Source organism: Branchiostoma floridae, chromosome 15 (assembly GCF_000003815.2).
Source record: "Branchiostoma floridae strain S238N-H82 chromosome 15, Bfl_VNyyK, whole genome shotgun sequence".
Taxonomy (NCBI): Eukaryota; Metazoa; Chordata; class Leptocardii; order Amphioxiformes; family Branchiostomatidae; genus Branchiostoma; species Branchiostoma floridae.
Window position 1 is genome coordinate 19,101,817 of NC_049993.1, and position 12,350 is coordinate 19,114,166.

At 43.3% G+C, this 12,350-nt stretch overlaps 1 protein-coding gene across 1 annotated transcript in view; it reads right to left on the minus strand.

Moving 5' to 3' along the window:
* Nucleotides 1-567: 567 nt before the first annotated feature.
* Nucleotides 568-12,350, minus strand: part of LOC118431627 — a 22,120-nt gene continuing 10,337 nt past the window's right edge. The window contains exons 12-24 of the mRNA XM_035842868.1: nt 11,841-12,062; nt 10,976-11,134; nt 10,270-10,391; nt 9,013-9,057; nt 7,670-7,779; nt 7,302-7,489; nt 6,644-6,756; nt 5,435-5,657; nt 4,104-4,236; nt 3,234-3,416; nt 2,718-2,818; nt 1,873-1,970; nt 568-1,306 (exon numbers count right to left, since the gene is read on the minus strand). Coding sequence (XP_035698761.1) covers nt 1,112-1,306; nt 1,873-1,970; nt 2,718-2,818; nt 3,234-3,416; nt 4,104-4,236; nt 5,435-5,657; nt 6,644-6,756; nt 7,302-7,489; nt 7,670-7,779; nt 9,013-9,057; nt 10,270-10,391; nt 10,976-11,134; nt 11,841-12,062 — 1,892 coding nt within the window. The 3' untranslated portion in view covers nt 568-1,111. The remainder of the gene's footprint in view (nt 1,307-1,872; nt 1,971-2,717; nt 2,819-3,233; nt 3,417-4,103; nt 4,237-5,434; nt 5,658-6,643; nt 6,757-7,301; nt 7,490-7,669; nt 7,780-9,012; nt 9,058-10,269; nt 10,392-10,975; nt 11,135-11,840; nt 12,063-12,350) is intronic.

Here is a 12,350-nt window from a genome sequence, read left to right on the forward strand (position 1 = left end):
CTAGGACTAGTAGTAGTAGCAGACAGAGAAGCGTGCTCGCTCGGTGACGCTCGCTACTGAATGACGGGCGATACCACCGAGCGACCAGGCAGGGGGTTATCATATCCAATTACATAGGATGTCCTTGTTTGGCCATGCTTTCACAATGTCGGCAAGGCATAAGCATTTAAAATGTACAGTAAACCTACAAGCTCAGAAAGGAACAAGAAACAGGCAAGTCTTCAAGTACCAGAGTTACCAATCTAGGATTGTGTTAAAAAATTCGCACTTTCCCAGAACTATCGTAGAGTGGAAATTGTTATTACCAAGCACAGTAGGAGCATCTTCTCTGGATAGTTTTAAAGAACGCTTGCAGATAGATGTGCAAAAGTTAGGTGTGACGGCTCGTTCAGTGAAATATAACCAGCTGCTGCCGCGCCGCGTACCTGCGAAGCTGATGTGTTATGCCGAAGGGCGGTTATACCGGCTATATAGATACAGATACAGAAGCTGGTGTGTTACGCCAAAGGGCGGTTATATCGGCTATGTAGATACAGACACAGAAGCTGGTGTGTTACGCCAAAGGGCGGTTATACCGGCTATGTAGATACAGATACAGAAGCTGGTGTGTTACGCCAAAGGGCGGTTATACCGGCTATATAGATACAGATACAATACAGAATTTACCAATCTGACGAAACTATTCATTAAGGCGTATCTTTACTGGCTCATATTAGAGCGGTGTACCTAAAGAAATATCAGGTACAGGTACAGGTACACAGGATTAGGTACAGGTCCGGTCCCTTTACCTGTACCTAAACAAGTTTGATCAATTATCTGTAAGTTATAAATGTTGCCAACTGTCTCATTTAGTGAGAAATCGACATCATTCTATTAGGATTTACATATTTGAACCTCAAAACAAAGTTTTCTTAATTTGCAACTCAAGATAATTACAATTGCTATGTTTGATTTGGAAATTTACTTATCGTTAGTCACAAAAAGTGGTGTTCAATAGTGATTTAGTGTGTTTTGGTACAGGTACAGGTACACATGCAGATGTTTAGGTCCGGACCTGTACCTTAACAATTTTATAAGTACGGTACAGGTACGGGTATTTAGGTATACAGTCCTAGCCCATATACATGGTGGTGGGCACGGCTACGATGACGCTGATGACGTACAGGACCAGGCACAGCCTGTCCAGCACCTGGGCCAGCAGGGTGTAATCTGATACCTCCGGTTCCTCCTCCTTCCTCATCACCCCAGCGAGCTGACCCAGCTCGGATTTCAGGACAGCGGAGAGCTCGGTCTTCAGCTCCTGTGTCTGGTGATTTGATTTTGTTTATGTAAGAAAATAGCAGCAACATAGCAAATGAACGTGAAAAAAAAACATTGTTAGAATCGAAATATAGCGATTTTCGTCAACAAACGGTTGCCATGGCAACACGAAAAATGGAAAAGTTTGCGAAATGTTTGCCAACTAAACTGATTGGATAAGTCAAGTTCTAGCGTAAGCCGTTCTGGCGTTATGCGACGTGAAAGTTGGCGCATGCCTCAAAAGCCTCCCCCGATCTGAATAGGGTTGAGACACAGCCACACATTGATATGCAAACTACACTTTTAGTTACTTTAATTCTAAGTCCATCCACTGTTTGATTTTGTTATTGTGATTTGATGTTTGAACATAAACGAAGTTATCTGGAGTTGTTAGTTGTTATTTCTTTTGAACGTTTATTCATTTTAGTAGACCTTTAATTTCATTTGGATCATTTGTTGCAATGTTTTGTTGTAACAGTTCTATGTCCTAGTTCTCCCCAAAGAAAGCATCGAAAAACACCATTAGGCGATAGATTAAAAAAAACTGAAACCAAAATGGTTTCCTGCCGGTACCTGGTTGTTGACTGCCTTGGCGAGCTCCCCTATTTCCGTCTTCATGACAGCGGTGAGCTCCTTCACACTGGAGACCAGCGTCAGCAGGCCGGCAGGACCTGGCAATGCACAAGTTAGAGCACACTGGTGATCCCTGACTCTCACACTCTCAGACATGTGGTACTAACTTCCAGAGAAATATTGATTAGTTACAATTAGAGATAGACAGAGATTCACATGTGAAGCTACATGGAATGCGCCTGGAATCGTCGACAAATTTTGTACGAGGGCGCTGATTGGTCTCTTATATACACATGAGCGAATTAAGGAGTTGAGTGCTCGTTCGAACAGACGTTCCAGCACACGAAAGCCCTCCATCGGCTTGCGGGCGGGCCTGTTGTTGACATCATCGAACGAGCACTCTACAACCTATTCGTTAATTCGCTCATTAACTGACGTATACACCAAACAGTATGAATGTGTAGGTCACCAGGCGGGAAGCAGAAGCGACCATAGGAGTGAACTACTACCCGGATGGTACCCAGGCTAACTCTTTCCACAGCGCACACTGACGCCGTTCTGTCTACCATCGGCAGTTCTGCGGCCAATATACTCTCCAAGCAGAGGTTAGGCTTCGGCTGTTTTTTAACGTTTTCTTTAGTCGTTTTTATCCGGCTTTCTATTTTGTGATTATTCTTGAAGTACGCCAGCCAAACTGTTAGGTTTTGACAATACAATACAATACAAGATACAATACAAAATAGAAAGCCCGATAAAAACGACTAAAAAACACAGCCGGAGCCTAACCTCTGATTGGAGAGTACGGCCAATATGCTGTACTAAAATTGAGGTAAAAGCAACAGTACCGGCTGCCTCCACAGCGGTAGCAGGCTGAGCGGTTGTGCTGGGCACATCAGTGGATCGCACGGGAGGCGTAGGGGGGAGGCTTCGCAAGATGATCGGCTTCCTGAGAGAAATTTAAAGAAAAAGATGAAATTGATCTCGATCCAGTTAAGCTCACTGAAGAGCTATTCTTCCAGACAGAGAAGACAAAGTTATAATCATCATGCTTTTTGACGAACCGACTGATACTAAATTCACACAAACGTACATTTTCACCATAACCAAGAAGCGAGAAGAAGCCCAAATTCTGTGTTAGACTAGGTCTATGATACTATTGTGTGTGTTCTGTCTCTGTTGTGACCTGTACTTAACTCGGTTGGACAAAAATGTACAATACAGGTCTTCATTCATTCATTTATTGCTATTGGTAAATACCACTTTTCGTGCAGTGACGCTAGCCTCCATTGCAGGTACAAAACGAAATGACTTGCAAAAAGGCCGAGAGAGCCTGCTATAGAGGCTTCAGTGACGCACTCTACCTGGTCGTGGCCGGCCGAGTGGAAGGAGCGGTCTGGTGGCTGGTGGTCCTCGGGACGTCAGCAGGACTTTCCCCGAAGACGATCTTTGTGTCTCCTGCCGCGTCATAGGCGAAGTTGGTCAGCTCGATGGCGGCGCCGCTGGTCAGGCGCTTCTTCTCTGTGAGGTCCCCCAACAGGAGCATCCTTGGGAAAACACAAACAGAAGGAAATGATATGAACGTTCAACTGTAACAGTGGTGTTCAAAGACTGCTAAACCGAAGACGCTTAAGCCTTTTGGCCGAACGGTTTGCACGATTTGGGATCTGCCGTCCCAGGCTCGATCCCGGGTGTCGGCATGTTGTTTCTTTCTGTTCTACTCGCCCCTCTGGTTGTTTCACAACATTCATCTTTGTTAGTACAATCTTAAAGCTTTCATAAATCAAAATCAATAGATTAGATAGTAGCTTGTAATTGATTGCTAAGCAAACAAGGAGGCCGATCGAGAACTTACACCTGACTTCTAAAACTACTCACCACTCAAAGCACAACCATGGTGCTTCCAGAACTCAAAAACTTTTAGATCCCCCTGCAGTACCTTACATAACCGCTAGGCCCAATATCAAACTTAATCTTCCCTGTCCCTATAAACCCTATCTACGTAGTAAATTTTACCACCATACATTCACTGATCTGATTTGAGTTATATCCTGGTCACAAACAAACACAAAAGACCCGCTGCAGTAACGTAGGAACCCGTAAGAAGGCGAAACCACCCTCCTTTGATTTGACATCCTTAGATAGCCCGTTTTTTTAAAACAACGGATAAAAGTCACCCTGCGAATAAAGGTAAACTAGCGCTCATCCAAGCTATTCTTTCGAACATCACGTACTTTGCCATGTAGCGGAGGAAGAAAGCCTTCGCCATCGGAGACAGACTCCCCTCCCTGTCGTAGAGGCTGATGACGTACATGGTGAAGAACAGGAAGAGCCCCATCAGCCCCATGCACACGACGATCAGGGTGGCTGGAACATCATCCATGGTAAACAATTTTTATAACAACAACAACAAGAACAATAACAACAACAACAGCAACAACAATAATAATAATCATTATGATAATAATAATGTTAATATTTATTGCATGTTTATGCCTGTAAACTAAACGTGTCCGTGTATTCATGCCTGTAGGCTAAACCACAAAGGATTACAAGTGGTCTAACGGTTGAAACTTATAAAAGACTAATAGATAATAGACTGCAGCAACTTATAGTAGACAAAACAATATGAAAGATGAACACTAAGTACCTCTCGTTAATCGCTTCATATGATAATTTCGTCTTTCATTTGCTTGTATTTGTATTCTATTGAAAATGTAACCAAGCAATAGAGGACATCCCAGACAGCAATGCTCAGTTTGGGTGTCATCGAGCATACTCATTCCTACACTATACAATCAGACTGTACAACAAATCAATGACTGGTGCCTAAGTGTTTTATTTGTCTATGTACTGTGTATGTCATGCGTACTGTACATGTTGTCTAGTCGTTGTAAGTATTTACTCTGAGTCACATTGTAAGATCAACGGCATTCAGAGATGCTTCTGCTAAGAATTAATCTCTGTAAGGTTGATTTTAATGAATAAAGAATAAAGAAGAAATACCTTGTGTAGTTGAACATTCACATTCCTACCCTGGGAGCCAGCCGGGATCGGGCAGCTAGGACGACTTATTCGGTGGCCCAAGACAGCCAGGCCCGCCGATCTCCTTTTAGCACCCCGGGGAGTTTAAGCCCGATGAGGACCACCTGCCCTTTTCCTTTTTTGTTGGGAAAAGGGCAGCGATAACTCCTTCAGACTTAAACTCCCCGGAGCGCTAATGTGAGATCGACGGGCCTGACTGCCTTGGCTCCCCGAACAAAACTGGCTAGCTACCCGGTCCTGTCTGGCTCCCAGGGTATCACATCCGCAATTTCGCAATATTACATCACATCATTTACATATTATATAAAGCAAACGGCTGCCAGAGTGCCGAAAATGTTGAGTCAAGAAAACGGCTTTTGTTTCAAAATATTTGAAAATCAGTGCTTGTTTCAAAACATTTTATAATCAAGTTCTTTGAAAACATTTCTTGATATACTAATCCAATGAAAAAGAGCAATTAAGCCTATTTGAAAACAGTTAATAAAAAGGACTTAATTTGGCTTTACCTATTTTTACTCACCGAAAAATGGCAGAGAACCCTTTACAGGGAGCACGTCCGTGACAAACACGAGAGACACGACCATGGAGAGCAGGATGGTCACTCCGAACGAGATGCGGTCTCCCCTGTCTATGGGGATGACGAAGGTGATCGTCATCATCAGCACCAGGATGGCGCAGGGACCAACAGTCGTGGCGATGTGGAACAGCGGGATCCTCCTCAGCTCTACAGCAAAGCACGCCTCCTTGATGAATGAATGAATGAATAAATGAATGAATGAATGAATGAATGAATGGATGGATGAATGGATGAAGGAAGGAAGGAGGGAAGGAAAGAAGAAATGAGGGGATCCTCCTCAACTCCACAGCAAAGCACGCCTCCTTGGTGAATGAATGAATGAACGTGTTAGTGAGTGTGGAGTGAGTGAGTGAGTGAGTGAGTGAGTGAGTGCGTGAGTGAGTGAGGAGTGAGTGAGTGAGTGAGTGTAAGTGTGAGTGAATGAATGAATGAATGGATGGATGAATACATGAATGAATGAATGGAAAGTCGCCCAAGCTCAAATGGTCTTATACGACACCGAAAGAAGAAAACATTACATAGAGTCAAATCAAACGGTACACATTCAAGTAAAAATGAATAATGATAAATCCAGATCCAGGAAATGATAATGATAGTAACATAGAAATGGCGCATTGCAGAGGTGTACAACACAAATAATGATATGGCTTGTACGCACACAAAATCGACTCAATGAAAAGTAAACCTGGAAAAGTAACAGGAAAAGATAAGGGACAAGCCAAAACTGCAGGTAAAACAGGTCTATAATAGAATCATTTTGGATTGCTCGTACTGTTTGTTCTTCCTCTTATGAATAGAATTTATGTAACAATACTAGTACAATAGTACAATACTAAACTTTCTTCCAACACAAAGGTACACACGGATCAAATTTTCAACGACCACTGTCGCCTTCTGCAGGATCAATTATACATAGTGATGACAAATCACTTCAGAACGAAAACTCGCGAGTGTTCCGGACACGTGATCTTATTACCACGTGATCTTGCGGATGCGTGACGTCAGCAATTGGTCAAACGTGCCAAGTTCAAGTTTCCTCAAGAAGTGGTCGTTGAAAATTTGATCCGTGTATACATTTGCGTTGGAAGAAAGTTTAGCATTGTACTTTGATTACTACTAGCACAGATGAGCTTCTATGATAATCTATCTAACCTTGTTTTTTCTTGCGAAGATCCTGTCCTTCCGGATCCACTCGCCCTCCTGTTTCTCGGCGGAAATGACGTCACAGAGACTGGTGGTCTCCTCTTCTGTAGTAACTCCGCATTCTGTGTTTAACACATCAAAGCAACTAATTATCACCGTTGTTGTACAAGAGGTAGACAATATTTGTGAAGGTACGACATCCAGGGAATAAGATACGCCAAATAGCAGTTACGCGCGCAGGCAACTAGATATGATTTGGAAAATGTCGGACGTTTCAGATAGCATCCACTACCTTTCGTCACTGACACACAGGAAATCTGTTGCAAACAAGTTTTACACCCCAACTATGAATATTTGTAGCAGTCAGAACAGTATATACCAAATATCTAGTAAGGGCGCGATCACATATGTCACGCGATCTTCGTACAATTTTGATGCCATGGGATTTTCAAGCAGGCCGAGACAGAACCAACCACCGACAAGAATACAACACAGCATTGTGTATTCCAAGACAGTTGTACTTTGCAGGAGACGTACATTTTTTCCTTCAAAATGCGGCGATCGTACAACGATCGTCAACCCATATGATTGCGCCTTAACATGTTATGACTAAAACAGAATTGTTGACAAAAGATCCACAGCATTAGTAGATACAGCAAAGCCTTACGGATGATCTGGTCGATTGCAGAGGCTACTGAGAAGCAGACCTGGCATTCCATGGAGTCTGCGGGGAAGAAGAAAGGGTCTACATCGCACACGGTGGTGGTGAGGGTTTCCACCCGCCAGGTTACCGTACCATTGCTGTTTACCCCGACCGGTACGTTCCTTTCTAAGCCTCGGTACCCAGGATCGGCGCTGTGGATTAAAAAGCACATCTGAATAATCTTTTCATCTATCCCTTATACCCCGATCACAACCCTTATACCCCTGCGGAAACAAACGTTAAGTATTCACATTCATGCAGTGATTGTTTATGCGATTATAAGAAATAAAGTAATAATCTTAAATGGAATGATTAAAAAATATAAGACGTACTTTCTCTTGAGGGTCATTGTCGGTGTCCATAGGCTGCTACCCAGGACGCTGAATGCCTCGATACCATCGTAGTACTTTGGGTCCCAGGTCAGTCGGTTGTCCTGCCAAGTCTGGAAGAAACAACATTTGAATTTTAGCTTCAACAACCTCAGAAGTTTCCCAACATATCCACATATAGAATCCCCGGGTCATTTGGTCTCACAGGACAAAGTTAAAATCTTGGACATAGAACCAGACTTTTTTCGCTAGAGGGATCAAATAAGCCAAATAAACCTCAGAGCTTTACAACCATCCCTGAACAGAGACGGTGGGCGCCATACACTTCCGGCAACCTATGATCCACTGATTAATGAGTCACGTGTTCTATCTGCATGACGTGACGTCAAGACAGCCGTGGATTGTTCATTCCTTGACAAAGACTGGTGCTGTTCAGTCGAAAATTTGGGTGAGTCCAATTTTTGTGTTGGATATTACAGTTAAACTAGTTCAATAACATTTAAATTTGTAAATAAAAACAACAAATTAATGTTCTTAAAGACAAATATCAACGTTTCGAGGGACATCCATCGCTTTTCTTCAGTGTCACTAGAATGAACTGACAGAACAAATAAACAAACACTGCTACATCTAACTGAAAAAGTTGAGTGACATTTCCTCACGAGTTAGTTATTTTGACATGTTCAGCTGTTTCCTGTTAGATGTAAAAATGTACACATACTAGTATGAATTTGTTGTGCTCGGGTTCACTCAAGTGTCGACGCTGAAGAAGAATTTTCCAGAAGTAACCTCCGAATCTTATCCAGCTGTTAAGAGACTGAATTGCCCTTAGATAATATTACCTGGATGTCTAACCTTCATGAATTTAACAACAACTACGGACCCCTAAGGAGGCTGCCAAGTACAGAGTCGATCGCTGGAAAGCTTCCGACACTCTCCTACCAAATGAAGCTCTCCAGACCCCTTGTGAGTCCCTTCCTCATGGCACCCATCTACCCAGAAGGGAATGGGTGGACCTGAACAGAGCAAGGTGCGGAGTAGGTAGGACCAAAGACAACCTACTGAAATGGGGACGGGTGAACTCAGCTGAGTGTCGTTGTGGCCACCCAACCCAAACCATGGGACACATTACAAAGGACTGTGTATTAGGCCCCAACATCTCCAACCAGGACCTACTAGAAGCTAACGAGAAGGCCGTGGCCTGGCTGCAGTACTGGCACGGAACGATATGATGATGATGACAACAACTACGGAAACAACGTAAATGTCTAGTGGAAAAATGATATAAATAGCATATTTTTCCGAACACATTCTGCCCCAAAGTTGTCATAATTGTATCAACTCACGATGTTGATGATCACAGACGCCACCAGCTGCTCCTTCTTCTCATCCTGAAAAAAAGTTTGTTTAATTAGTTATGGAAATAATTGAGTCACGCTCTCTACTGTCTTTTTTTCTGAATCTTGGTTTATGATTTGCTTTTTTGATTGGATAAACGGTTGTTTTCGTTTAGTTTGGAACCACCACTGCACAAAAAGATTGCCCTTTAATAGGGCAAAGAGTTACGTAATGAGTTAATGTAATGTCTAACCTACTTCTTGGAAACTAAAAGGGACTTCAAATGTGTAACAGCCGATTTGATTGATTTTGAAATAATTGAGTCACACTCTTTAGTTCAGCCGTGAGAGAATTCGCGCTGTGGTGGCCTGTACTGCCCTTTTTTTCTGGATTTTGGTTTAAGATTTGGTTCTTCTATTGGATAAACGAACATCATGTGAATTTCGTCTTGGTTTTGTTTATTTTGGAGCCACCATAAAAAAAAGATTGACTTTACTTCCATGAGTTAATGTCTAACATAGTTCTTGGAAACTAAAAGGGATTCCAAATGTGCAACAGACGATATGATTAATTTTGAAATCTTTTGCTGTTGCTTAATTTTTGGGGCGAGGGCCTCTACCTCGCGAAAGGAAGTATCCGCGAAAACAAAGCCACTTACCAAGCCGTCCTTTGACTGAATGTAAGACGTTTTGTCTAGTTTTACATGTATGGTGCCCCCCCCCCCCCCACTGAAAATCAACTTTCAAAAGTTGTGGAGGTTACCCATCCGTCTTGAGATGAATAGATAAATAAATCGACGTATAAGAACATACATCTCCTTATACCCCCTTTACACAAGGACGGCGCTCTCGCCGCGCTCTCTGCAACCTAAAATTTGACATAACGTTCAACGAATTGTTGAGCAAAAGAAACAAATCTTTTCACACTTTGTGTGTTATGTTGTCTTATCAGTCACACTATTACGTATTGCATGATGCACCCAGTGTGAAAGCGAAGGAAACACATGTCCTATTTAGGTCGCAGTGAGAGCGCAGCGCAATCGCCTTCTAGTGGAAAGGGCTCCTTATACCCTCCCTCACATTAGGTAAAAATCGCATCGGACGACGAGTCTGCGAGCTCTAGATTACGAGGAGGCATGACCCTGATGGGAAGGGGGGAACTCTGCCATTGCTTCGTCGGCATCATGGTCATGCCTCCTCGTAATTTAGAGCTCGCAGACTCGTCGTCCGATCGATTTTCGCTACATGTGACGGGGGTATTATTACCAAGGCGACGATCTGCTCCACCAGACCCGTGAAACCGATGACGATGTTGCCCTCCGTCTCGGGCGCCAGACTCGCGGTGTACAGCTCCAGCACGTCCTTCTCCAGTCTGCCTCTGAGATTCACTACAGACGGGGAAAAGTACATGCCACTGTGAGAGAAAATAGTCTCTGCCAGACTCCCGCCTGCCTGGCTGAATAGTAAGAGGGGACACGTCGATGGAGGTAAGACATCCAGCTAATAAGATATGACAAAATGTAGTTACTCAAGCAACTGGATATGATTTTGGAAACGGTCAGACATTTCAGACACAATCCGGTGTCTTTTGCCAGTGACACTGGAGAGATCTTGTTAGAGAGTTTTTATATCCCAGCTGTGAATACATATGCGAAAAAAGATCTAGTTGAAGAACAGGTTTATCCTAACTATGAATTAAAATGACTCGTCTTCCTCCCATTTTTGCATATTAATCCATAGTTAGGATAAACCTGTCTAAATATGTGTATACGAGTTTGTAATACGGTGGTCTAGTGTTCATACTTCTGATTTTGATGCATGTAAATATAGGCGCAATTCAGCTTTAATTGCTGCAAAGCATGTATCTGCAAATAAGATTTTGCAAACTTTTCAAACTTTAAATAGATAAATATGTAGATAAATCACTGATAACCGTCACCCGAACAACTTGGCTTCTCAGATTGCCACTTGCCTCCATCGAGGCACCTCACTTCGCCTGGGTACCCGGACGGAAGCTTGTACCCTTCGTTACAGGTGAAAGTCACCCTTTCTCCCACGTAGTAGAACCTCTTCCCGGGGCTTCTCCGGCCGTAGTTTGGGGGACCCATGTCCAAGCAGCCCAGGTCGGTATCTGGGTGTAATAAATCATCATCATATTATCATTATTTTTATTATCGGTGTCATGAATTAAATAACATACAATAACGGCAGATTTGAAATCGATGTGTGTTCTTTATCCAGTAGGTACAGGCTGCGGAAGACCAGACAGTACTTAAGGTTTGATCCACTCACATCGGGACGCATATCCTTTTTTGATAAGTGTGAGGTGGGTGAGGTCTTTGGTTAACCTGATCACTTCGAAGTTTCGTCCCATCCAAGAGCACGTCCCTAACCGAAGCTAAATACTTATCTTCAACTAGTGAGGAAGTATATGCAAAGTGCAAGGGTGTAACATTCTGGCCTGCGAAGGATTCCAACCAAGAACCTTTAGACTACATCTCAACAACCCGAACCTCAAGACCACTTTGCAATTGTACTTCTCGATGTAAAACTTTCTTGTAATGGGGACTCAAAAGTTAGATTCGAACATGGATGTAAAGAGCAGTTTTGAACATGGATCTATATCTTTGAGAAAGTTAATGGCAAGCCATTAAAAATAAGATATCTATGTGAAAATATGATATTTGTATTCTGTATCTGTACAGCAGGGATAACTGCCCTTTGGCGGAAGACACCAGCTTTGCAGGCACGCGGTGCGGCAGCAGCTGGTTATATTGCACCTATTATATCTTAATCAGGGACAGAAGACGTCTAGCAACTTGACTAAGAAAACTTACTGCACGGAATGAGGTCGCATTCCTCCTGGCTGCCGTCTTCCGTCATGCAAAACGGCCGCTCGAGGCCGGTCGGGTTGCGGCAGTAGTTGTTGACCAGGTTAGCCAGGGGGTACTTGGTCGTGTAGAACCCTCCCTGCGCCACGGACCACTCCACACACTCTGCACCGGATGTAGTGGTACTTCCTGTACCGCGGTAATTTATGCCGCTTCCATGGTAACAAACTGTAGAAGAAGAGAAATATAAGATACAGCACGTTGTATTCCGTATCACCCAAGGTACCAGCTTGACCGCGGGTAGGACCGCCCGACGGTCGGAGGGTGATCCGACCCGGCTAGGACCGAGGGTAATGCGAAATAAACCTTGTATTTTTTGCCATACCCACCTGACAAAACACACGATTAAATGCGAAAGGCGCCAAAAATTGAGAAAAGAGCCATAGAGTCCTGTCGGTGATTGAAAGTCTTGCTCGAACATCCTACTTGTACATCGAAATCGTACGACGAATATGA